This window comes from Corvus moneduloides, chromosome 2, assembly GCF_009650955.1.
Source record: "Corvus moneduloides isolate bCorMon1 chromosome 2, bCorMon1.pri, whole genome shotgun sequence".
Lineage (NCBI taxonomy): Eukaryota > Metazoa > Chordata > Aves > Passeriformes > Corvidae > Corvus > Corvus moneduloides.
Window position 1 is genome coordinate 48,465,620 of NC_045477.1, and position 27,066 is coordinate 48,492,685.

Here is a 27,066-nt window from a genome sequence, read left to right on the forward strand (position 1 = left end):
TGCAAGTGAGAGGTGAAAACCTGAACAGCAGTGCTGGCAGGAAGGGGCTGTGTGGGCACACAGGTGGGCAGGGTGCTGGTATCAGTGTGAAGCTCATTCCGATATGTATCGAAAGGCAGGTGAGGTGGATACAGGTCTCTTTTCCCGAGTAACAAGTCAAAGGATGAGAGGAAACAACTTCAGTTTGTGCCAGGGGAGGATTAGGTTAGATATTCAGAAAAATGTCTTCACTGAAAGGGTTGTCGAGCACTGGAACAGGCTGCCCAGGGAAGTGGCTGAGTCACCATCCCCAAATGTATTTAAAAGACACGTAGATGTGTCACTGAAAGACATGGTTTAGTGGTGGACGTGACAGTGATGGTTCACAGCTGGACTCAGTGACCCTAGAGGTCTTTTTCAGTGTAAACTACTCCAACACTCTGTGGACAGGGCTGTGGTTAGCTGGGACACAGTGAGGCAGCCCTCCTCTCCTTGCTGCCAATGAGGCTTGCTCCTTGGCACTGCTTATATGAGGAGTCAAGACATCTTGGACACAGGCCAGACCATAGCAGAAAGGAGTGTTCAAGGTTTAGTAGCCTTATTCATAAGGACGGATGGAAAGAAATTGTTTTGTGTCATCATCAAGAAAAAAGACCACAGGAAATTTTGCTGGAAGTTTTGGAAACAAGCTAGCTCAGACACAGCAGGCAAAGGGCATGCCACAGCTGGACAGCTCTACAAGAAAAAAGGACCTTACACCAAAGGTCATAGTCACCAATATATCCAGTAGGCTAACCTGCACTGGGGATTTGCATTTCTCCTCTTTAGAGGCTCCATACTTCCCCACACAATGCAGACCTTCTGTAGTGTGTAGGACAAAATACAAAGTGCTGTGGGATGAAGGCACTTCAGCAATACCTTTCCAAACTGAAACAGGGTTTTGAAAGCACTCTGAAATGACTTTGAAGCCAAGCATTTGTGAGGGGTAACTGCAGGAAGTTTGTATATAAGGGGAATTTCCAATGCCTCTTCTGCTTTGGAGGTACTAGAATACATCACTGCTTGTGGAAGTCACCAGAGTTTATCATACCTTTTAGCATTTTGACTGCGACCTGGACTGAATCTCCTGCATTGTTAATTCCATAAGCTGTTGCATTCACCACTTTCCCGAAGGCCCCAGAACCAAGGACCTGTCCTACAAGACAGAAAATTCCAATATTATTTGCTGCTGGTACAGCACAGACTACTGCTCCAGTATTGGGATTTACCTTATGGATTGCTCACCAAATTCCAGATTTTCCCTGGGAAATTCCCATTTTACATCATACTCGAATTCTCTGAAGTCAATGTAGATGTATTCATTATCTGATGGCCCTATCATCTGTATCATTCGCCACTGGCTTTCGTATTTGAATTGCTTTGGAAGAAAAAAAACACACAATAAATAAGTGTTAGAGAAGAAACAACCTGAAAGGAACAAAAGAAGGATGGTCAGGTATTTATGTTTGCTTTTACCTTTTTGTATTTAAGAAAAATGAATACAAACACGAAAGGGATCAAGAGGAGAAAAAGTCCAACAGAGACATAGAACGCAGCATTGTCCAGGGGGGAAGAAACAGCTCCTGCAACTTTAAAAGACACATATTACTACCCACTGAAACAGAGCTTGTGTGTACAGCTGAAAATGCAAGGAGAACCCACAGCCAGTTCTGGCAGTTTGCAGCCCTCTCACACCCAAGCCTCCTCTGTATGGGCAGTGAGATGCAGCCATATGCAAAGCACGATGGGCAGGAGGCATTCAGTTCTGGGTAATTCTGACATCTGTTTTCATTTCAAAAAAAAAAGAGCTACATTAATAAATCTAAGTGCATGGGGGTCTTGGTGTGATCCTTGGATTGAACATTGTGAGCATAAATAGGAATAAGGTATTGGTTGGTAGGTGAGGGTGCAAACATGAGATCTACCCTCATATTTTGGTTGTTTCTAAAAGCATAAGTATTATGATTACTTTCTATTGCAATTTCAACACGAATGCTCAAACCCTGACAGTGGTCACAGCTTCTGTCAGCTGTAGTCAAAAGCACCGAACTGCTTGTTCATGCATGACAAAGGAAATCCCTGTACTGCAAATACCTGGGTGCTTGAAAACGATTCCTGCTGCCACAGCGTGTTCCCTCTAAGTGAAATATTTTGCTCTATGGAATACATACGGTGTTACAAGTACAAAGTGCAAATAATCATATTGACTTTCTGGTTCAAGAAGGAAATAATCTGTCATACCCTTGACAAGAAGAGAGACTTCCTAACCAGGATTTAACCTTCTGTCACCTGCCTACAGCAGTTTAAGATGGTCTCTTTCCCAGTACTCCTGATTTCCAGACAGGGATTGACCCTTCAGTGGGTCTGTTGGCTCAGCCATGATCTTGCTTGGGTGTGCAATGACCTCCATGGGGTGAGGAGAGATCCCATGGGCATTTCTGGAAGCACCACAGGGTCCTACCAGAAAGTAGCAAGAGAGAGCACATGCCACCAGCTACCAAAGCGCCTTTAGCTCTTCCCAAATATGGTCCTTCCAGAATTCATGCAGGGATGACTAAGGAAAAACAAAAAATGAGCCCCCAACATTGCCACGGCCCCGTCATGCACTTCCTATTTATTTTTCTGCTTATCTTAATGAGGGAGACCTCTGCTTTGGGCCTAGAGAAGAGAATTGTGTCTCCCACTCACCACCATTTCTGATACTGTGTACATACAGAGCTCATGTTTTAACTGCAGCGCCACTGCAAGGTTAGCCATTTAGCCAGATTTAAAAGTATTGTAGGTTCTACCATGCCAGCTTTAACTGTGAAAACCTGTGCTAAAACACCAGCTTGTGGTACCTGACAGGTTAATGAAACTCTTTTCACAGGCTGAACCAGCGGAATTGTTTGCACAGCACTCCACTGAGAAGGTTGTTGCTGTCTCCTTTACATATAAAGTACTGCTTGAAATCCATGACCCCAGGGATCTCCTCTCTGGCAAGAAGTTCTGAATCCCCTCTGTGACTTCTTCTGTGCAGCTGAAAAAGGAAGCAGACCAGTTTTGATTTTTAGCTCACAGTGACATTTTCCACGGGAGAAGGTGGGAAGTTTCAAAACATGTCTTATGTCTGTGTTGGAAGAGAAGAAGGGAAGGGGTTTGGGTTTTGTCAGCAATAGAGTAAGACTTCAGGTCACTCACCAGTCTCCTTTTTGGTGATGGACATGGCAGGGTCAGCAGGGACTGAGCTACCTCCCACACTGGGCTCACTTCCACTCTCCACCACTGCCTTGGCAGGGTATTTGCACTCCCTGAACTCTGGAACCTCCACCAATTTCACAGCTGACACAACCCGCCCCCGTACCTCTTCTATTCCCACTGGTTTCATATTTGCCTCAAACATTCAAACCACTGAGCAGCTCCAAATGAGCCACTGCTAAAACTGTAAGTGCAATATGAACCCACAGCCAAAGTTCTAACTCCTTTCCCTGAAGGTATGTCATTTCAGCCATGAAGTTGCTCTCACTCAAGACAGAGATCCTCCATCCACCCAGACGGAGAGTATTAATGACTAGTTTAAGACCTGATATGTAGAAAGAGGGAACTTTATACTAAAGGGAAGGGAGGTCCACATAGATAATTTTGACTTTTAGCTTTTCTATCATTCGTCAACTTACTGCCTAATTTACTCTCCACATAAAAAATAAATAAAATTTATTCATCTCTACTCATAGCACTAGCTTCTACATTTGGAAATTCCTAAGAACAGACGTGTCACAGCATTTTCTATTCCAGATTTAAGGAGTATTTTAAACACAGGAGCTGTATGGTTTATTTGCTCTTCCATTTCTGCACAAACAGATTGATGTAAGGAAATCTTTTCAGAGGAATGGATAAGAAAATTGTCTAGGGTTTTTTTTTTTTATGTCCAGCTAAAATAAATACTTAAGATTTTATCCACAGTCTTACAAAGGAAAATTTGACCTAGTATTCTTCTGCACCATGGGATTATTAGTTTTTTGGCATCCCTAAATAAAAGTTGCAGAGTTTACAAATCAGGTCAAAGCTGTTTCAGCATTTTTTGAAATTTTAGAACCTGACTCATTGCTCTAAATAAATAGAGGAAATGGAGACACTCTTACTAACTTTACTGGAAACACTCTCACTAACTTTACTGGAAACACACTCTCACTGACTTTAGTGGCTTTGGTAACAGGTCACCATAGCAGGTCTTTTAACCAAAGCTTAACCAATTAATCAAGCTGGTATTAACCAATGCATTCCCTGAATCCCTGTAACTTTGATAGGCTAAGAGAAAAACTTAGATTGGACTTTGTAACCACCCAGCTGTTGATAAAAACCCAGTAGGGTGTATTTTGGTGTAAAGAGACTGAGACACACATTTTTATAGACTTCATTTGATGGCAACAATAAAAAAAAAGGAAAACTTTCCCTAATTCTGGTGATCTGGTTCCCCTGGAGTAGGACAAACAGTTGAGTGTGCATTTCACATTTAGTTTGTTACAGGCTGGTCTTCATTTAATCAAGGACAGCTCAGATAGTCTTTGCAATGAATAAGAAGAAGGAAAGTTATTTACTTGGATGAGTTCAGTTCATGACAGTTCCTCCAAACCCAGGATGAGGCAGGGTAACTTTCAGCAACGCAGGAGATCTGCTTGAACAACAGCTCCATCCTTATCTCAGGCTTCCCTGCAATGAGACAACACAAGGCTTGAGGACATGGCTTAGCGGTATACTTGGGAGTGCTGGGTTAACGCTTGGACTCTATGATCTTAAAGATCTTTTTCAACCTAATCAGTTCCATGATTCTGCAAGACAATTTCTGTCAGCACTCGAAGCAACAGAATCCTGTACACCTATGTGGCAATGCTACATCTGCTGAGAGCACGGTCTACTTTTGTTTTCAAAATAAAAAACCACATGTCACTGTAAGAGCTGGCTGCAGCTCACAGTCCTCCTCCTTCCTCGGTTTTGTGGATGGCAGTGTGGCAAGGCAAGGGGAGCAGCCACTTCTCTGTATGGGCACAGCCAGACCAAAACAATGGCAGAGCCAGAATTAGAAGTCTTGACTTCTGCTTTTCTGACTTGGACTAAGCAGCTGGCCCTAGGACTGCCCTGGCACTGTGGTTCTGGGTGTCCAACCTATACGAAACGCACACAGATCACTATATAAACAATATATCACAAATTAAGCCCCCAGACCTGGACCAAGGGAGAGATGCTGCAGTCATGTGGCAGAACTGAGATATCTGAGAGCATTGGTCAAGGCTGTGCATGTGTGTGAATTGTAGGCAGGAGTGTACGGGGTACTGCAGACAAAACCTACAAGTTACACACCAGAGGGTCTCCACACTAACTACATTAACTCAAAAACACCACTAGGAAAAAGATTTTATGTTGAATATGTCATGGAAAGCTAATTCCTAATGGGGATAAGGGTTTCCTCACACTCTATATCTCATGTGCCTTGTAATCCTCCATTTTTAACAATAAATCTATGTAAATGAAATAGGGAATACCAATGAAAAAAACCCAAACATAATAGCTCCATTTATACCAGTGACAAAATCCCAGACTTTGCCAAATCTTCACAGTGATATTTTTCTCACTTACTTCTCACATACAGAGTGAATTTTTTTGTTACAGCTGTATCATCATTTTCAGCATAAAATACATATATCCCCGACTGGTGCTGATGGTTGCAGAACTTCGATGAAATGCTGTGGAACAAAGTCAAAAAAAGGGAAAAGGACAAAATATTGACTTGAAAAATATTTCAAATGCAGTCAAGACTCATATATAGATTTGAAACAATTCTGCATCTTCTAATGAAGAGCACAAAGGAAATTATTTTTGCTTAGAGAATATAAATCCCAGAATCTAACTGTCCTGATGAGAGGATATTTGTTTCTTCAGTATTGATTCCATTCTGCATTTTTTCTCTCGCAGTTCCTGGAGTGTATGCAGGCTGTCAAGCTGTGATTTTGTTACCAATCCACTGGAAGACAAGGCATATAACACATCCAGGCACAGATGCTAAGACCAGCAAAGATCAAACTTTCTACTCTCTAAGGAACTTTGAGGGGAGTTTCTGGCTGATGTGATAAATTGTATTAGAAAACAACAATGACAGGGAGGAACATAAAAGACAAACATCTCCACATGGAAATAACTCACATAAACTCAGGAATGAGATCACCATCATTCATTGTCAATGAGATCAAACACCAACCATCAAGGTAGTTCTGCAGAAGGAAGACCAGCCTTCTGCTAATGCCTATGGCCTTTGAGCTGATGGCAGAAAACCAAGACCCAAACCACGCGGGAGACAGCTTGTGACAATGGAGATGGTGAGGAGGGTCGCTAACAAATCTCTGGGCAGAAACTAACAAGAGAGAGCTGCAGAGACTTAAAGATTCATTCATGAATCTTAAAACTGTCCTGCTGAGTCTCTGGTTTATGAGACATGGGATGAGGCAAGGAGAAGGGAATACATCATCTTACAGTGATGGTATCCTATTTCTGTGCTTTCAACTAGGTTATTGCTGTCAGGACAGTTGTCAGCTTTGAATAGCAGATCATGCAGTTCGCCAACATTGGAAGAGTAACTCAAGAAAATCTCTCTTAGGTTTAATTGCTGACATTTTGGGAATAGATGTTTTTGCTGACAACTCAATGGTAACCATGTTGTAGGTGCCCAAATCTGTTTTAGTGATAAAGGCAAGCAGCAACATCAGAAAGTTTGAAAAGAGAAGGAAAAAAACCAAAAACCAGACAGCCCATATCAGTAATAAGCAAAGTAGGAGAAAGCAGTAATGAGATCAGTCTAGAGAACTAAAATCAGGATATTTCTCCTTAAGCAAGATACAAAGGAACTAAGTATCACCTCAAAATTCTAAATCAGGAAAACTCCCCTTGAAGCCACTGGCAATTTTGCCTTTTGACTAAGGCCACACTTTCATATCGTTATTGACTTTTGAATGTCTTCATCTGAAATGTTCTTAATGATGTCTCCGAACTCATGTATTTTTTAAAGTCAGAACCCTTTTAAGCTGCCTCAAAATAGATACTGAAGACAGGAGAAAAAAAGGGCCAAACAAAAAATAATTAGTTGCTTTCGAAATCCCAGGTTGGAAGGATTATATCCTAATGAAATAATCAGAAAAAAAATTTAAAACAGTATCTTCGATATCTGAAAATATAAGGGGATGTGAGCTATTATAAATTTAACAGAGGACATTGTGCGTATGAAAACTCATTAGCTCTTAGGAGGGAAGTGAAAATCAACAGTGTGCTTTAACAGAGAGCCCACAAAAGCAAATAGAAAATGGAAATTCTGAAGGAATGTCTGAAAATATACCGTAAGTGTAGTGACAGGAGAGATTAATTGCTGGATTTTGAAGTGAAAAGCTAAAGAAAAGGACAGAGTTAATTAATAAAATTTAGTATGATCTTTAATCTGAAGGAATAATTTTACAAGCAACTGGTAGAAATTAAAAAAAATAAAATCAGGAAATGAAAAAGGATATGAAAGGAACAAAGTAGAAGTGCTGGGAGTCAGGATTACACAGAATTTTACTAGAACATGCAAAGTGAGATTCGCAATATGTTTAGATATGTGATGACCTCTTTTGTGTTGCTTTGAGAACCTTTCTGCTTTAAAATCACCTTGAAATCTGCAGTGCTACATCTTGCAGGCAGAATCTCCTGACCTTACTACCCCTTGCTGCTTCTAGGCACTTCAAACTGAATGAAAAATGTACCCCTACTCTTTTTCCTCAGGTGAGACATGTCTATCCAATGCTTGTATTCAACCAAAACTGGATAGTTGTGGGGGATGTTTGTACAAAGGAATGTACTTGTCAGATGAAATAATCAGCAAATATAAGGGTTTTCCCCTCTATTTTATTTTTCCAGAAAATAAAGAGGATGAAAATAAATAGGATGACAAATAAATGCAAAGAGTAACTACCCAAAATAAACATTAGAAAAATCCTATTTATCCAACAGCCCAGTCAGACTAATGGCCGAGTCACCAGCTTGAAGCCGCCGCCGGGCCACGCCCCAGCAACGCTTGGTGGCTGTGGCCACGGCCATGGGCGAGCCAGCCCGGGCACATGGCTCCAGGGACACAAGCCGGCCTTTCCCCCATCCGGCAGGTGGTGATCAGCACTCAGCAACTGCTGCTTCTGCGCTGTGACGGCTCTGAAGTGACTCATAAATCCCAGGCCAGCCCTTGCACCTTACTAATGACAGCTGCCTAATCTGTTTCAAGAGTTCTCAATATTATTATTATTGTTGGCACAGTCTGCAGCACCTAATTCTTATCTGGATTGAATTTACACCAAGTGTCAATCATCCAAGCAAAACTGAGTAGTGCTGCTACAAGCAAAGCAAATCAACTCTGTGTTATCAGCTGGAGGGAGGTACCTATTGGACAAGGATGAGCACATGCTCATGGCTGTCCCCTGAGACCTCATTTCCAAAATCAGTCTTGTCACAAAGCACAGTTCTGCCAAGCCCATGTTAGGCATTGCAGGTTAGTCACCAACACCCAGCCAGTGCTATCAAAGTTTACTGAGAGCCCTCACTTTATCAGCAGGGACAGAGTTCCTGTGGCCATTGCCAGGAGATGACAATTTGCTAACCTGAACTGAGCTGTCTCTGAACTTCACTGAGGTCTGACTCCAATACACCATCTGGTGCAGATGAAAAGGCCAGTCTACTGCAAAGATAACTTGACAAGCTCATGGATAAAATCAAAGGTACCAATGGAAAGAAATCATAAAGAAGTGTAATCAAAGCTTTGACACAGCTTTATGCAGGTGATAACAGAGGTTTTAAGAATATGAGAAGAAATCAGAGCAGCTGCATTAGCTCCTGCCTACGCTCTGCTCACTTATAATGTAAAAACTCGAAAAGAGCAGCTTGGCTTTACTTCCACTGAGGTGAGTAAGAGCTGTTACCTTCAAAGCCATGGGACTACCCTGAAAGAAACCCTGAAGGAAATTAGATAATGTTATCAAGAAATTAGAAAGCCTAGGGAATGGAGAAAACATTAGCCTTAAACAGGATTCATGCCAGAAGTCCATTGTAGGAAATAACAGAAAAGGTAGATAACTAACAGGTTTATTGAAAACATGTTTTGCTGCAGCAGCGGAAGAATCCATGACCTGGGTAACGAGCAGAACGGCATGTTTCTGTGACACAGGCACAGCCCAGCAGACCTAGCTGAGGCCTGGGAACCACAGGGCCCTGGACCTGGTTTGAGCTGTTTGAAAGACACTGGGAACATCATCAACAACAGGATGACAAAATGGGAACATGCAGAACTTGTGATCCAGTGTGAAAACTGCAACAGATCTGTGACTCAGAAATTATGTTAGAGAGAAAGGGAATGGCAAAATGCATATAAACTAAAGGTTGCTAGATGTATAACTATAATAAAGTGATTCCACAAGTTATCTGTGTGAACTGTTGTTGAAAGCCAAAATTATTTTTGAGAGCCCTTTGTTAACCCAGTCTCACCATGTGGCCCGTCCATATTTTCAAAACAAAAAGAGAGTACAAAACATGAAGAGTAAACCCTCCAAATGAGATACAAAGAGGAAACATTATTATATTAAATTATTACAAAATATTCAAATACCTGTGTCCATCCGCACTGTAACTTTGTTTACATGGAAATGTTTTTTGGGAAAATAGCCACATGCATCTAACTGGAGGATATGCTGTAAAGTTAACTTCAAAGCAAAACTCTTCCTCACCAATTTCAAAATTTTCTTTAGAGTCAGTTATATTTATAAATCCCTTTTCTGGAGAAAAAAATAAAAGAAAAGACATTAGAAAGGCTGGACTGCTTAATGAAGGCATTTTGACATCTGTATGTTTTTTATTTTGGTTATCACAAGCAAAAAACATGTTATATCAGAAAAGATATCCTGTTAATCAGAGTAAGATAATGCTTCAAAATAATATTGAAATATTGTCACTGTGCTCAGTTGCAGACAAATTAATTGAGCCTGAAGAAGTTGCATATTTGGTCAGAGCAGAGCACTTCCAAAATGGCCTGACATTTCTCTTCAATCTGCTCTACAGAGTCACAGGGCCAATAATGTCATTATTTATTTGGTTTGGTTTGGGTGGGTATTCCAGGTGATAACAGCTGCAATTCCTGGCTTTCCTTCTACAGGAACAAAACCAGGTGGCACAACCATCATAATCAGATAGTGACAGTAGTTCTTTCTCCTTCCCTGGAACGAGCTGAAGATTTTGTAATGATTCCTGTAGCTGCTTCTTTATTTCTCCATTTAAATTTAAAAGTATTTCATGCAAGATGTCAGCAACATAGAAAAATGTTTTGAAGAGGTCTATGAACCATGTGTTGCTGGTATTTGCCCTCCTAGGGTGGGATTTGTTTCACCAAGTGGAGATGTCCAAAGTTCTGTGATCCACCTGAGCTACTTGTTTGGATCTCTGATAAACTCAGTGGAATGAAACAGCCATATTGAGGTGTATCCCATCCTAAAGCAGAAGATAACAACGATGTACTGAACTGCTTCTGGAACTACTGTTTGTTGGCACTGACTGATGAAAGAACCAAAGTCATTGCTGGGGCTAGACGTCTCATGACTTGGAATGAATCCTACCCAAAGAGACTGGACAGCAAACGTGTGTGGGGAGGTTGTCCTAAAGATACTAGTAGTTCTAGGATCAACTCTGTAAAGATCACAGAACCATATACATTGGAAGAATATATAGTCAAACTCCTGCCCAGAGCAGGTCCAGCTAGATGAGGTTGCTCAGAGTCACGTCCAGTTTGGTTTGGGTATCTCCAAGGACTGTACAACCTCTGGAAAACTTGTGGTGGTGTTTAATCAGCCACATGGTGAAAAACTGCACCATAAAAATATTGCTGGACCTGTTTTTTCCTTTTGAGTGTTTTTCTTATGATTGTAACCCTATATTCTGCTTGGCATATTTTATCTCTGTCTTAGCCTACTTACTACCTGGAAACTCCCATAAAAACCACAGACATTTCAGTATTTAAAACAAGAAACTATTGCTTTCATGACTGCTCTCCTATTTTTTGATATTAAAGGCTTTTTGATTTTATACATGGAGCCTTCATTTTTTTGGTCCTCATCCTTCCAGGCAGAATACCATCTCTGAGTTTATTGTTAACAACACAACCAACTAAGAGTAAAGGCTTTCTCCAGGAAAAGGATAAGGACCCTGGAGCAGTGTATGCTATTTCTCTGGAAAACATCTCAGAAAAAATAGTAGTTTCATTATTGGAGAAGAAAGAAGATGGCACATTATTGCTTGCTTTATAAATTTTTGGCAGACTTAAGAGTATTTTTGACTATTTACACTTAGCAATGACACAGAGGTGAGATGAAATTCTCGAGACCGAACAACCCTCTGTGTTTCTCATATTTCTTTATTTGTTGCTTTAAATATAATGTGCTGCAAAATAACTTACATATTTCTTAAGTATGATTGTATAGTGCTAAAAATTCTTTATTTAACCCTGGTAGAAACTGAACATAAGACCTGCTAAAACAAGGAGCCTTGCAGCTGCAGTTGTTGGCATGATCTCTCCTGTGCTTTGAAGTGGCCTAACCACTCTTCCTGACCTGAACAGTCATAAAAAATGGAATAAATTGGTGAAGTATCAATTAGCAAAGAGCAAACCAAAGCTGCCTAGCTGCAAAACATTATTAGAGATTCAAAGACCTCCCATCCATGTAGCTATGCTAGCCAGGCTCCTGAAGCAATGCTGTGTGTACCAACCGAGACAGTTTTATCTTGATTAAGTTACACCATGATGATTCCAGTGAAGCTATAGGTGTTGACTCATGCACAGTTGTGGTTTAAAGGTGGCACACTGATTGGTTCATAAGCTGCTACCCTAAGACATGGGCAATCTGTATCTGTATCACTGCTGAAATGGAACCTGCGTTGTTAGCATAAATTCACACCCACAGTGATTGTCATTAACACATTAGGCTAAAGGCTGGGATGGATCAGAAGCACAGGATATTCTTGTAGAACCTTTGAGAGAGAAGCACAGCTGTTAGCTTGGTATGACAACATCACCCACTTTAATCCACCATGTAAGTAAACAGATTTTTTCATCAGCAAAGACAATGAACACTTAGAAGTTTTGTTGGCATCAGGGGTATTAAGGAGGGCACAAACAATTATTACAGGTTGGTGTATTGCAGTGAAGAAAATACCCTGCTCAGAAACACAGCCTTCCAGGGACAGTGACTCAAATATTCTCTCTGATTGTCACCCATGCTCGCACCTGATAGTTTATAGATCCAAGAAGCCACTATTTCTGACCTATGCACCTCTACTGATAAAAAAGAGGATCTTGCTTTACTTGTACAGTACACCCTCACCCCTGTGTTCCTGTTTGCTAAGAAGATGTGTGCAGAAAAAATGTGCAGGTATCGTACTCAGTTATTGTAAATGATGAGAGAACTTCCTGCTCAGTGGTAGGCAGAAGCTGAAAAGAGGATATCGCACTGGGAAAGTAATTTCTGAAGAGACTGGGGTAAGTATTCTCACTTCCTACCATTCCTAGCCTAGATATTGTAACTCTGAGAGCAACTAAATCTAAGGTAAAACATGTGGTGACTGCTTCAGAGAGCCTTGTTGTCAGGGCTAGAGGCTCCAACTCCAGGCACACCAGTCATTAAATTACACCCAGTACCTACTCCAGCAGAGTGGTACTAGCTACAGCTTTCCTTTTTATGCCTTATTTCCAGACTTTGGCCTGTTTATATATTATTTTCATCTGAGACACAAAGTTTGCAGTTGAAGCTGCTCTCAACTAAATTCGACACCACTGGCTTTTAAATCACCATGTTGCTTAAGTAGAATGAGATTTCCTTTTTAAAATTATGGCTCTGTGGCACACTGGTTGAGAGTCACCAACAGTGATTTGAGATGAATCCCAGCCTGTATTTCTAGGAGATTCCATTGAAACAATCATATAGACTACATCTCTAAACTTCTAAAAGCACTGTCTTTTAAAGGGAATTATTCGAAAAGCAATATAAAGAAAAGGTTGATTGTATTCAGGTACCAGAATGACTCAGTTCAGATTAATCTCTTGGCTCTCCTGGACTGCCTGTAAGTGCAAACAGACCTTTTCTTTCGAAAGGGAACTATAAACATACACTGCATATCTGCAAGTAAAGAACTGACACATGGAAAACAAAGCAAAACAACTGAGAGACAAAATTAACACCAGGGGTTGGAATTACCTAAAACTGTGATCAAAGCAGTTTGATCTGGATGAGCAGTAGAAGAACAGGTATAACGTCCACTGTCATTTCTTCCTGCTGCTGAAGCGAACACATACTGGATGCGAATTGCTGAGAAGTTTGTTTGATATTCCAATCCTTCAAAGTAGCGATCCTGGTTTTCAACAGAGATTCACATTTAATCAGTAGATAGTGCCCAACCTATTTTAAAATACGCCCTGTCTTTTTACCTGCTCAACTTCTCTGTTTTCAAAAGACAGTTGTATTCTGAATTTGTAATTATGGTGGACAGCTCTGCATCTAATCAGCAATGGTTCCCCGACCTTAAGTAGTAGTTCAGGTAAAGGTGCTGCTTGTTTTTCATTTAAATCTACAAAACCAAAACACAGACACTGAAACAACTGTCACTTTGCCTGGAAAAATGCTCAGTTAGATCAACATTTTTTCTGCTAATGTGGTATAGATATTCACTTTTACATTGTAATGATAATTACCATAATTGTGAAATTAGTAACCTTCAGAGATTTAGATGTCTCAAAACAAATTTTGTCATGATTCACAATACACCTCTAGGGCAGAACGCATCATAGAGCTTAGCTCAGGTTGGGTTTACTTAAAAAAACAGGCAAACAAACTGGAGTGCATATGTTAATTAATAATTATATATAGATATATATGTTTGAGAACACTTTGAAGAGCTTTTCCATGCACACAGTCCTAAAAGCATGAACAAAAAGTCAATACATGTATAGCAAATGTGGAAAGGCAAGAAGCTTTTTACAGAGACGAGAGAGAGCTACTGGAATTAGGTTTTAAATGTGACAAAGCAATCATATTCACTGTTAGCTTTATTCCAGTGATTACAAACAAGTAGCTTAGACCAGAAATCATGCTCAGATGGTTAGTGCAACTAACTTCAGCTGCAGGATTGAGCTCACATGCAAGTAAACCTTAGAGGGAAGTTACCTATTGTGAAAAGGTTGGTGCATTCTCTGCCCAGGACATTAACTGCACAGCACCATATGTAAGTTTGAAATAATTCATGTTGCACCATCTGTATGCCATCTATTTCTCCAGTTTCTTCATGCCTTTTATAAGGGCAACTGCAATTACAAGCATAATTATTCATTGACTCATTTGGTTAACCTCAAGCAAATAAATCTGATAAACGTCCAAGCCATGAGAATATGCAAACAATAGTGGGAAAACTGGATCTTACATATTGAATAAAAAGGAACTAGGAAAGGTAAAGATAAGAAAAAAAAAAATGTCACAGCCTAGGCAGAAATGTGGGCTGAAATGACCTGAATATGTTCAAACTGGTTCTTAGACAGGTAATGACGTGATTAAAATTCAGACAAGAGGGAAATCATAGAGGCTGAGCTTTCACACCACATCTCTAATTTCCTGGCAGTGGGAGGTGCTGCAAATCCAATGGCCATTGTGAGATCCAGACCCTGAACGGCCATGCTGCAGAGAAAGGTATTATAGCCCCTGTTAATAGAATAAACCTTATATATTAATAGAATACGAAAAATTATTTAGGTCACAAAGTCATGATCCCTTGTCTTCTCAGCTCTAATAATACTCCAGGTGAAGCTCCCAGTGACCAGAAAAAGGGAAATATTGCATCATTTTTTAAAAGGGTAGAAAGGAAGACCTTGGGAACTGCCAACCTTTCAGCCTCACCTCCGTGCCTGGGAAGGTCACAGAACAGGGCCTGCTAGAAGTTCTGCTAAGGCACAGGGAGGTGATTTGAAACAGTCAGCATGGCTTTGCCAAGGGCAATCCTGCCTGATCAGCCTAGTGGTCTTCTATGACAGAGTGACATATCACTGGACAAGGGAATGGTGTCAGATGCCATCTGCTCCCCTCCCAATATCCTCCTCTCTAAATTGGACACGCAGATTTGATGGGTGCGCTGTTTGGTGAATGAGACTTTGGTTGGATGGTCACATTCAGAGTAGCGCTCAATGTCTTGGTGTCCGGTGGGCCCTCAGTGACAAGAGGTGTCCCTCAGGGCTCTGTACTGGGACCAGTACTAATATCTTCATCAATGACATAGACGGTGGGATCAGGTGTACTCTTAGCAAGTTTAGAGATGACACCAAGCTGTGTGGTAAATTTGACACATGTGAGGGAGGGGACAACATCCAGGGGGACCTGGAAAATCTCAAGAGGTGGGCCCATGGGAACATCATGAAGTTCAACAAAGCCAAGCACAAGGTGCTGCACCTGGGTCAGTGCAATCCCTGGTATCCCTCCAGGCTAGGGGTGAACAGACCTTGGGCAGCCCTGCTGAAAAGGACTTGGGAGAACTGGTGGATGAAAAGTTGGACATGATTCAGCCATGTGCACTTGCAGCCCAAAAAAACAATCATGTTGTGAGCTGCATCAACAGAAGTGTGGCCAGCAGGTGAAGGGAGGTGATTCTGCCCCCCTACTCCACTCTCATGAGATCCCACCTAGAGGATTGCACCCAGTTCTGCAGCCTTCAGCATAAGAAAGATGTGGACACATTGCATAGAGTCCAGAGAAGGCCACAAAGAAGTCTGGAGGGCTGGAGCACCACTCCTACGGAGACAGTCTAAGAGAGTTGGGATTGGTCAGCCTGGAGAAGTGAAGGCTCTGGGAAGACCTTACAGCTGCCTTCCAGTAATTAAAGGTTTATCAGCAACATCAGGAAAACTTTTTAGCAGGGCCTACTAAAATAGGACAAGAGGTAATGGTTTTTAACTTAAAGAGGGGAGATCTAGACTAGACACAAGGAACAGTTTTTTTATTATGAGGATGGTGAAGCACTGGCACAGGTTGCTAGATAGGTGGCAAATGCCCCATGCTTGGAAACATTCAAGGTCATTTTGGTCAAGGCTCTGAGGAACCTGATCTCCTTGAAGATGTACCTGCATATTGCAGTGCACTTGGACTTCAAAGATGAGCTTTAAAGGTCCTTTCCAATCCAAAGTATTCTACGATTGTAAGATTAAAATTTAAAAACAGTGGGAAAAACTAGAGGGAAACAAGATGCCTTTGATTTGCTCTTGTGACATCAAAATATGAATCGGGAATTACATTTCTAAAGCCAAGAGCTGACAGTTTCCAAAAGAGCACAACAGTCAAAATTTCTAAGAAAAATATGTTGCAGCACTCCAAAAAGTGGATCACATGGGCATAAGTTTTCAACCACCATGTGTGCCAAGCAGCAGAGCCCATCTCCAAAAATTCTGAATCAAAAGCTCTTCAGTTATCTCCCCAGCTCAGTAGGCACAGTATGCAGTGTAGAATCATAAAATAATTAAGTTTGGAGAAGACCTCTAAGATTATTGAGTCCAACCATCAACCTAACTCTGCCATGTTCACCACTAAACCAGGTCTCCAAGTACCACGCTACACGCTTTTTGAACACTTCCAGGGATGGTGACTCAATTGCTTCCTTGGGCAGCCTGTTCCAGGGCTTAGCAACCCTTTCAGTGTAGAAATTTTTCCTAATATACAATCTAAACCTCCTCCAGCACATCTTGAGGTAATTTCTTCTCACCCTGTCACTTTTTCTTCAGAAGATGACAAATTTTCAGTCTAGAGATTCAACATGTATATAAACACACACATACCTCTTTTCAGGTATTTTGCAGAATATCCATTCCATAGAGGGCTGGGGGTAGCTCTCAGATATGCACTCAATAGAATCTGATTTTTCCCTTTTCCTGAAGTAGGGTTTGGCTGGTTTTTCTGATAAAAATCATGCAAATGTTTAAGAAAGTTGAAATAATTTTGAAGCAGTGTTTTGCTCATTTCGTAGTACATAAAGTTACAGAGCTGTGATTTGTTTCAGGAGTTCCAACACTGAGGGAACAGAAAATGATTCAGCCCTAGGCATGTTGTGGGTTGGTCTCATGAGCTTTTCAGCCTTGATTGCTAAATGCACAGCTTGCCTGTACCAAAGCCCTGCCTCTATATGCCGGGGGATAATCCTGAGACTGATACTGAAAGGTAATTTGCTGTGGTTGCTATTCATTTCACTGGGCAGGAGCACCTGTGATTTTGAAATCACATCCTAAGCCCATCCTTTGGTGGAGTATCTGTTGAGACTACAAAGTCTGTACACCAAATGCGGTTTGCTCAGTCAGATCAGATACATGGTAGAGACACAAGGGGTGATAATGACTTCCGATAACCATCAAACTTCTCTACCCTGCATCTGTGACCCAGAGGGAAATGATTCCTAGACAATTCCCAGCACCCTGAACCTGTCAGGCACAGAACTGGGCTAGGAACAAAAAATTTAATGTATTAAAACTGTTAAAGATTTGACTCGAAAAGCCCTGAGTCCAGTTTTAGGTAATCTTTCAATAAAATTGCAGCTTCCACGTGGAAAAGTGACATTTTCCTCAGTCATACTTCCATTACGGGCAAGGTGACGCGCTAAGGTGAAAGTAATACTCATGGCTTTGTAATTTCTTTCCTCATTTATCTCTTATAAGATGGGCCTAAGAGGTTGTTTTTACCTACAGAGATTCAGATCCCTGTTGAAGGATTCACATCTAGCCTGAAGGGTTTTATGAGAGATGTAATTATGACATTAGATTCACAGGAGCAAAAAGAAAGCAATCCAAGCAATTGATATGGAAAAGACCTTTACCGACATTGTTTCAAACTATTCTTGCTTGCACACGTAATAACACTTTTTACCTCTAAAGGCTAATTGATATAGAAATGACAATTCTTAATGAAAGGTTTAATACCTTGTCCCCTCAATGAAGCTGTTAAAACTATAATTGAGGCATGCAGTAAGCTTTCAAATAAAACAAGGAGAGATTGGAGGTGACTTTTCTGATACCAGAGAGAGAAAAAGAAGTTAAACAGAATAAATACTTTAAAAACAAATAAAGAGGGAAAAACAAATGTTGATTAGTCACAGTTTATTAAAATCAAGGCGAGTAATAGTGCTTGCTAGACCTGTATCTTGAAGGGTTCGCTAGTCTTTTAGCTGTTCGGATTGATGTTTTGCCTTCTGTTCTTTGAAATTTCTTATTGCAGTTTTAAATTTTATCTTTAAATTTGTCCCTTTCCAGACAAAATAATATAGTCTTTCTATTCTGTTAAAAAATCATGTCACCATGTGTCTTTTTGGGGTTTTTTGAGATGTTTTTGGACATCCCTAGTTAGAAACAGAAGCTTGCACTTTGTTGCAGCTCTTGCCTTTGCATCAGAGGTGTCTCTTGTGTGAACCTTGAGAAAACTCTATCAAATCCACTCCCACTGGGAGCCTTTCAAAAAGTTGCACCTTGCAGGTGCTCTGCCATGAGCATTTAACAGCAGCTAAAACCTCAGCTTCTTGGGCACGTTTGTGTTGAGCAGCTGCAGAACTGATGGGTTTTGCTTTAAAAGACAATGAACAAGTAAAAGCTGGCACTGAGAAGAAGGACCTTTCCTTTCCCATTTCCTCAGTGGGCCTCCTGCCACCCACAGAATCGTAAAAGGAAAAGCTGTGAGAGAAGCGAGAGAAGCAGGCATAGGTGGAAAAGCGGCAGTGGGTCAAAGTGTGACCAGAATATAAGAGGGACATCTTGGTCTGGTCCAGATTACAACCCAGCTAGCAACACCAAGAATAACCAGGTTAAAATGAAAGCAAACAAATCTAGCACACGAGCCTTGAAAGCACAAAAAAAGCCACCCTCAATCTGTCCCTTTTGACACAGAGGGGAAATTCTCACAGGGCAGAAGAGAGCTTCTGCACATTTACATCTTTATTTGTTCATTTGCATGGTTTATTGACTAGAGAAAGCTGACTCTCACACAGTTTGTGGTTCAGTCTCCAAAGACAGCTCCAAGTGCTATGCTAATCTAGGAAGATGCTTGAAGTGCAGCACATGAAAGCTTCATTGCTTTGGCTGAACTTGAGCCTCTGCCCTTGAACCTAATGATGGAATGACCCCTTTCATGTGGATATACTTACTTCGGATGAGAACAGGCACAACTACTGTGTAATTGCCAGTTTTACTTGTCACCAAGAGGGTGTATTTTCCAGCTTGTCCTTCTTGTATTTGGGAAAAAGCCAAAGATGTAATATATCTATAAAACAGAAAGTAAAGTAGTATTTTTCATGCTAATATGAAGAACGTAATATGCAGCACACACAATTAAATGTTAGCTCTTTAGTGCTTACAAAATCCCTTCAAAGACACTGGTATTCATGATTTACAGAGTGCTCTTCAGCCTGAAATGCTTTCATCATGTGTCTTCCTACACAAGCAGCGCATAGGAACTTACAGCCACAGTACCGCATGCTTAATGCTGAGGGTTGGAAGGATGGCCTTCCTGAGCTTAAGGTAGTTCAGGAGCTCCACAGCCAAATGCTTTACCTACAGTCTCATTCTACAAGCTTTGCATGAGGAGGCAATTATCCAGTCTCAGGTTCCTGTCCAGGTTTGGCTGTGAGAGTTAGAATGCTGTTGCTGTTGTTCTTGATCCTAAAAGTCGCATAATTCTCCATGCCTCTGTTTCTTTGACTATAAAGTCACAATTTTTCCTCATGTGAGCATGGCAAAGTTCAAATTCATCAATGTCAGAGAGCGCCTGGAGACCCCCATGCATGATGCTATACAAATTAAAAGAACAAACTTGTTTTAAAATGTTCTTGGTTTTAAGATTCAGATGTGTACATTGATCTAAATGACAATCGGTAAGGTGCTGCTGGGTGACAAGAGTTAAGGATTAGGAGATTGAAAAAGATAATGCATAACATGAAATCAAACACAGGCAGTCACAGAAAACATTCAATTTGCATTCTAAAAGAAAAGATCTCTTAAAGGATCTTTGATCCAGTACATCCCTTAACTTACCTATTCTCTGCATCAAAAGAAAGTTTACAAGCTTTGCTCTTTTTAAAGAACCAGAAACATGAAATGATATTTGAAATGCTCATTGTTATTCTTAATTCAACATCTTCAAATATGTTGACTTCCACATTTTTAATTGTTTGGTAGATGTTCTCTGTTCCTTGAGAATTCAAGTAACACCCAAGATCTTCCAAAATACTAGAAACCTGCAATGCAGTAGGACAGACTGTTAGGTATTTATTCGCAATTAGCTTTGTTTGTGGTTTTTTGCGTTCAAATATTTTTAAAGGATGCTCTTGTTTTCATTTCTACCATCAAACTTATTAATAAATATGTTGAATTCTACTGCATGAGGAAACTCTATAGGGTTCCTGTTGAATTAGTTAATTCTGTTCTCTAGACAGACACCACAGAACAGTCATAGCCGGAGCCGTGATAACTTCAGTTAGTGATACAGGTTATTCTTTACACTTAATTTTGTTTCCTTTTGCTTAGAACCATAGGGAGACACAGAACTATAATAAAACCTTTCTGTCTGCAACTTGGATGCAAAGGCAGGGTCAGAATCTTGGGTTTATTTTAGCATCTCACTGGTTGTCACTGCATCATCTGGCTAGACTGCTCCTCAGCTCCTTGGGGGCTATACTAGGTAAAGAACATTCAGGCTGGATGCCGTCATAGTTTTCATTTCCTCACCCCTGTGTACAGCTAAAGGAGAATTGCAAACAGAAAGAGAATCTTCCACAGTCATTCTGAAAGCCACCAATGGATTAATGGGTCTCTAAGATTAGCTGCAGCAAAAGGTGGCACGTAAGTAGCTCCTTCTGAAGAGGAACCCTAAATGTCTCCATTGCTTTGTTGGGTGAATTTTATCCAGTGTAAATTTATGAAAGGACAGAGTTGATTGCATCCCCGTTTTGCTTGGCTGGTTGGTTCTTTTCATGCCTTGCTCCTTTTTCCTTTCTCTTGACCTGAGAAGTACCTAGAAATAGCAGCCATATTTTGCCTTGTCAGATACGTATCCTTGTCAGATACAAGGACAGCACAGCTTTGGCTGCTACACCTTCATTTGTTATTTGAATTACTGATTTATTTGTTCAGGAATGAAAAAGATTTCATAAGACTTCCTTGAAAGAAGAATCCTTGGGAAATATTTTAACCACAAGTCTCAGCTGATTTATAATTCAGTTACACGTCACCTCCACCTGGCTTTCTGCCATTTTGAGTCAGAAGAGAAGAAAATAAAATTGTATGCAATTCATTGTACAACTTTGGTGTCTAAGCCAAGGTTTGGACCTGACAGAGGTTTATGGGCTTTGGTGGTGGGAATAGAGGGTGGTGCAGCTTCCCTGTCAGTCCCAGCAGCTATGGCACACAAACACACCATGGCCTTGGAAATCTCCTCTTAAGGGCACATACTTTCATATATATTTTTACACTGATACATTGCCAGCAATATCCAGCAATATTCAGGCATGCTGATAAAAGACAGTATCAAGGTGTCAATTAAAAAGCCAGTTTTAGAGAAAACTGGTACTTAACTATCCACAGTTTCAAAGTATGAATTATGAGATATATATCCCTCTAACCTTCTGTAGCCATATTTGGCATAACCCTGGTTATTTTGACTGTTATGTCCTCACATTCTAAAGGTTTAGGGCGTTGTAAGTTCCTGGGAAGGTATTTCTGGAATGGACAGGAACATTTTATAAGCAACTTGTTCTCTGTTATATCACCTTAGGAGATACTGATGTCTCTGGTGCTTCTGAACCTTCCTCCTTCTGGCTGATAAACCCACACGTGATCTCAGATGTATTTTGAGTCATTGTAGAAGTGAAAGCAGCTGCTGTCATAACAAAAACTGCAAAACAGAAATAGAAAACATATGCAATAAAGTCTAGATCTCCACTCAGGGATAATAATTTTAGTTAAAATACAATAAAACTGTAGAAAGATTACATCTTAAAAAAAATCCCACACTAAATATGCAGATACACCACAAAAATTTGCTAACTCTTCTGTGTATTGAAGCTGAGTGAAGCTCTATTTGGAGAACCTTTCAAAAGCATAGGTGATGCCTTGAAAGGCCACCTAAAAGTTAAAGTTAAAACCTAAGGCATCACAGGCAGATCACGATTTACAAGTATGTCTCATAATACTGCAGAAAATGTCTAAAACCAAAAGCTTCTATGTGTTTTAGAGTCTCCTTTAGAAACCATATTACCAAACACAGACTCTCTTCTGCACTTCCCTTCTGCATCCTTGTGTTGGAAAGGGCCCTGCAGCACCAAACCCTGCAGCACAGGTCAGTGTTTGCCCACTGTGAGGTGGAGGATGGTCATGCACAATGCCTCCCACAGAAGGCGGGGACGAGGAATGGGAGAATGGAGAACTGCCTGCTGTAGATCAGGTTTGAAAACTTCTAAGGAACCTGAAGGTGAACAAGTCCATGAGACCTGATGAGATGCATCTAGGAATCCTGAGAGAGCTAGCAGAGGAAGTGGCTAAGCCCCTTCCATCATATTGGAGAAGCTGTGTCAATCCTGTGAAGTTCCCACCAATAGGAAAAGGGAAAACATAAGTCCCATTTTCAAAGGGGGAAAATAAAAGACCTGAGGAACTACAGACCAGGCAGTCTCAGTGCCTGTCAAGATCATGGAGCAGATCCCCCCAGAAACTATGAGAAGGCACATGGAAAATAAGGAGGTGACTGGTGACAGACAATATGACTTCACTAAGGGCAAATGGCACCTGACAAATCTGGCAGCCTTCTACAACGGGGTTACAGCATTGGTGTGTGAGGGAAGAGCAACTGACATCATCTACCTGGACTCGTACAAAGAGCTGGACACTGTCCTGCACAACATCCTTGTCTCTAAACTGGAGAGACATGAATTTGACAGAGAGACCAATCGGTGGATAAGGAACTGGCTGGATAGTCAATGGCCTAATGTCCAAGGTGAGAGCAGTGATGAGTGGTATTTCTGAGGTGTCAGAATTGGGACCAATACGGTTTAACATCTTTATCAATGACACAGACAGTGGGATCAAGCGCACCCTCAGCAAGTCTGCTGATGACATCAAGCTGTGTGCTGCAGTCAACACACTGGAGAGAAGGGATGCCATCCAGAAGGACCTGGGCTGGCCTGAGGGGTGAATCTGGGGGAACCTCATGATGCTCAATAAGGCCAAGTGCAGGGTGCTGCACCCAGGTGAGCGCAATCCCAAGCACAAACCCAAGCTGAGTGGAACATGGATTGAAAGCAGCACTGGGCAGAAGGTCTCGGGAGTGTTGGTGGATGAGAAGCTCAACATGAGCTGGCAGTGTGCACCTGCAGCACAGAGAGCCAACTTCATCTGGGCTGCATCAAAAGCAGCATGGGCAGCAGGTCAAGGGAGGGGATTCTGACGCTCTACTCTGCTCTTGTGAGACCCCGCCTGGAGTGCTGTGTTCAGCTCAGGGGTACAGAAGGACATGGAGTCATTGGAGCATGTCCAGAGGAGGGCAAAAAAGATGATCAGAGGTCAGGAGGACCATTCCTATGGACACAGACTGAGAGAGTTTGGGCTATGCAGCCTGGAAAAGAGAAGGCTCTGGGGAGGCCTTTTAGCATCTTGCAGGCAGGTAGTGATAGCACAAGAGGGGATGGTTTAAACTGAAAGAGGGCAGGTTTAGATTAAATATTAGGAAGAAATTCTTCACTATGAGGGTGGTGAGGCATTGGATGAGGCTGCCCAGAACAGTTGCAAGTGCCCCAAGTAGCAGAAGTCCTTTATCCTTATGTATAAGGAGCTGTGTGGGAAAGCTTCTGATTCCTCAAAGGCATCATCTCTCCAGAATGCTTACTATAAGCCTTTCTGCAGGGACTACAGCTTGAAAGGTCACCTTTTAGCCTTAAAGGAGCTACAGTAGCCATGTACCCACCACTACACCAAATAGAAGTAAGACTGTACAACTGGCTGGGTAAAATGTGTCTCATTTCCACTAATTCCCTAAAGCCAGCTGTCAACAGTGCAAATAAGCAGTGAATAATAAAATAACATCTTTCTCCTGGCAACCTGAAATATTTCTGCCTTCAGGCCTTGGCTTTTTGCTTTGTTTTCATTTTACCCCCTCAGCTTCTGAGATGGTGGCACATAAAGCTAGAGTTGAAAGAAGGAAAAAAGGTAAATATATCACAATGTACTTGAAGGATGAAAGCGATGAGTCTCTTTCTGCAGGCAATGAAGGAGCAAAACTCGAAGTAGGAAGAAATGAGTAAGAGTTGCTGCCATCTCCTCCTTGCCATTTGTGTCTTCTGGAGCTGTCGGAGCTCTAAACCGACAACACTTTGACAACCTCTTCTCCTTGGCAAATGTGGATTATGGCTGCGTCTTTCTCATTCAGGCATCCAATATACACTTCATTTAGGTTGCCACCTCTCCACAGCATGCACAGGCAATGGTCTGCTTTTGCAAATGTCTGAGTAAGACCCTGAGTGTTATTCCTAAGAAAGGCGAACGTGATTTCTTTGTGGAGACATGTATCTCCATTCATTGACAATAAAAATAGTAATAATGGCACTTCTTGAGACATGGAGTGCCAGAGGCAGCTGAAGGGCAGGTGTGTGTTAGGTATCTACACCAAGCATGCTGAATTCCTTCCATCAGTGCAACTCAGGTTTCTACCTCCCTCCCTAGCCTTTCACTAAGTCCTTCTCTGCTCAGCTTTCTCCACTTCTGTTCGTTTCCTGACTGATTTTGCTTTCACCCTTTTCAAAGCAGAGACCATTCACCTGGCTCACGGCTAGGGATTTAGCTGATGGAAACTCACCTACATAATACACCAGCAGAAATCACCTGAAAATATGACCTCAAAAGCACAACTCATTTGGCCTGCTGAGCATTCCCTTGCTTTAGGTTTCTGATTTGTGAATAATTTTAGCTTCTGATTGTACAAGCTAGGTCAGTGTATCCCAATATGGCATTACTCCACTTTTTTGCTCATGTTGCCTTGTTAGAAGGATTCCTAAGGCCACAGCAGAAAAGGGAAGGGTGTATTTAAACACCAACAGGGAGAAGATTTGCAGCTAAAAGACAGCTGTAGCAACCAGACTGTGAGTGAGACATGCAAACGAAGTGTCTGATGTGCTGGAACTGCATCTGTAAAGGATGGTATGTGGGACTATATGCTGGAAGTAGTAAGCCCCCTGACACCCTCGTGTAAGAGGAAATGTGACTCATTTTCCTGTAAACTGCAACAGCTTACCACTGCTGTGGTGTACCTTTATTCCTGTGAAATCCACGGAAGTTTTTACAGTAAGGAAGGATATTTTGAACCTGATGTAATTCCAGATGCTTTACAGTGAGAAACAGATGAGTAATATGATAGTAAGAAGTATTTACATGACATTGAGTGGCCTAAACTTGTGTAGGTCTTAAAAGACCTTGTGTAGGACAAAATAGAAAATCAGAGCATGAATGAGCCTTTCAGAACAAGTAAAATCAAGAAAAGAAATATTGGGAAAATGGTAATTCTCTAATTCGCTGTCTTGATCTTTAAGCTTCTAGCTGGCCTGTTCAGGGACTGCTGTTAAGGTCTGCACATCAGTTGTCCTCCTGAAAACCCAAATTAAGAACTGCAGAGACTGAAAGCACTGGGTAAAGAATATCAAATATGTAGCATGCATAATCATATTGCCTATTGCTGAACTAGAGTGAAGCTGCAATGAAAATAAATTACTGCCTCTGAACAATTTATGCCTGTTTGTTTATGCCTGCTTTCCATCTTCATTATCTTTTTATAGGTTATACAAAAATAAAGGCAGTAGGAGAAGTCTTGTTCTCACTGCAGCCAGACAAACGTCTAGTTGCCATAAACAGAGCCAAGCTTTCATCAAGATGTGTAGGCACATACTTGGGGAAATGGCTGTAAAAGGCAAAAAGGGAGCTTACGTGTTACAGTGCTGAGAAGAAAGGCCTGAGTCTGCTGGAGAGATACCAAACCAAGAAGCTCTGTTTAAGCTAGTTCAGCTATCAGATGAATGGAACTGCTTCCAAAATTTTATTTTCAAATGGGGGGTGCAAAAGATAGCCTTTGGAAAACTGGGAAAACCACTCCAAAATATGCTGAAAGTATGAGTTAATCTGAAAGACAATAGCTTGGGAACTGGAGAACTGTGGAAGATGAAAACCCTTCTCTTCATACCAAGGGATGCATCTTGTATTTGTGTTCAGCTCAGGGTGCTTAATATTTTATATAGCAGTCAGGCCTTTCCTAGACATAGAACAATCTCCCACTCCACTTTACAGCTCAGAAGATTTACATAAAGCAAACCATGATTTGGGTCTTATTTGGCTTCTGACTATTTCCCCTGGCTGTGACTCTGGATCAACTTTACAAAATTTTCTTCCTGATCAGGGGAGAACTGTTGTTATGTCTGTCATGAATTGCCAGAAACAAATCTTCAAAGTGGTGGCATGGATTAGCTTATTAATCATTCATTAACTCTTGAAACCTCCCCCTTTTGTATGTGGCAGCCTTTTTCTCAAATCACCTCCAAAGTGGTGGATCCTGAAGTGAGAATTGTACTCAATATAAATATGGTAATAATCAGAGGGAGGCAGGACAGGTAGAAAGAACTGATCTTAAATTAATTCCTATCTTTTAACCATATCTTATTTCTCTCCCATCAAACTTTTGTCCATCCCCATCTTTTTGCACAGCTTCCTTCCTCAGCATCTTCACCCTTTCAGCTTAAGTGACTCCCAGCTCAGAAAAATATGCACCTTGTGAGTTCATTCTCACACGGTGATGTGGCCAGAGGTGTTGCTCCATGTTTCGGAATAATAACCATGTTAGAACAAGGTTTAACAAGCAAGGTGGGTGACAAGATGCCACTGCTGCAGCTCATGCTAATTGTGACCAGCTGTTGTGACACTGTCTGGGG

At 41.2% G+C, this 27,066-nt stretch overlaps 1 protein-coding gene across 2 annotated transcripts in view; it reads right to left on the minus strand.

Annotated features, from left to right (window-relative positions):
- The window catches only part of FLT3 (fms related receptor tyrosine kinase 3), a 41,410-nt gene that overhangs the window by 7,753 nt on the left and 6,591 nt on the right, over positions 1-27,066 (minus strand). For both annotated transcript variants that reach the window (XM_032099501.1, XM_032099502.1), the window contains exons 2-15: positions 21,874-21,998; positions 20,141-20,343; positions 19,255-19,370; positions 16,910-17,027; positions 14,265-14,401; positions 13,529-13,668; positions 13,299-13,452; positions 9,668-9,833; positions 5,632-5,738; positions 4,596-4,707; positions 2,859-3,037; positions 1,495-1,607; positions 1,264-1,396; positions 1,070-1,174 (exon numbers count right to left, since the gene is read on the minus strand). In XM_032099501.1, coding sequence (XP_031955392.1) covers positions 1,070-1,174; positions 1,264-1,396; positions 1,495-1,607; positions 2,859-3,037; positions 4,596-4,707; positions 5,632-5,738; positions 9,668-9,833; positions 13,299-13,452; positions 13,529-13,668; positions 14,265-14,401; positions 16,910-17,027; positions 19,255-19,370; positions 20,141-20,343; positions 21,874-21,998 — 1,908 coding nt within the window. The remainder of the gene's footprint in view (positions 1-1,069; positions 1,175-1,263; positions 1,397-1,494; positions 1,608-2,858; positions 3,038-4,595; positions 4,708-5,631; positions 5,739-9,667; positions 9,834-13,298; positions 13,453-13,528; positions 13,669-14,264; positions 14,402-16,909; positions 17,028-19,254; positions 19,371-20,140; positions 20,344-21,873; positions 21,999-27,066) is intronic.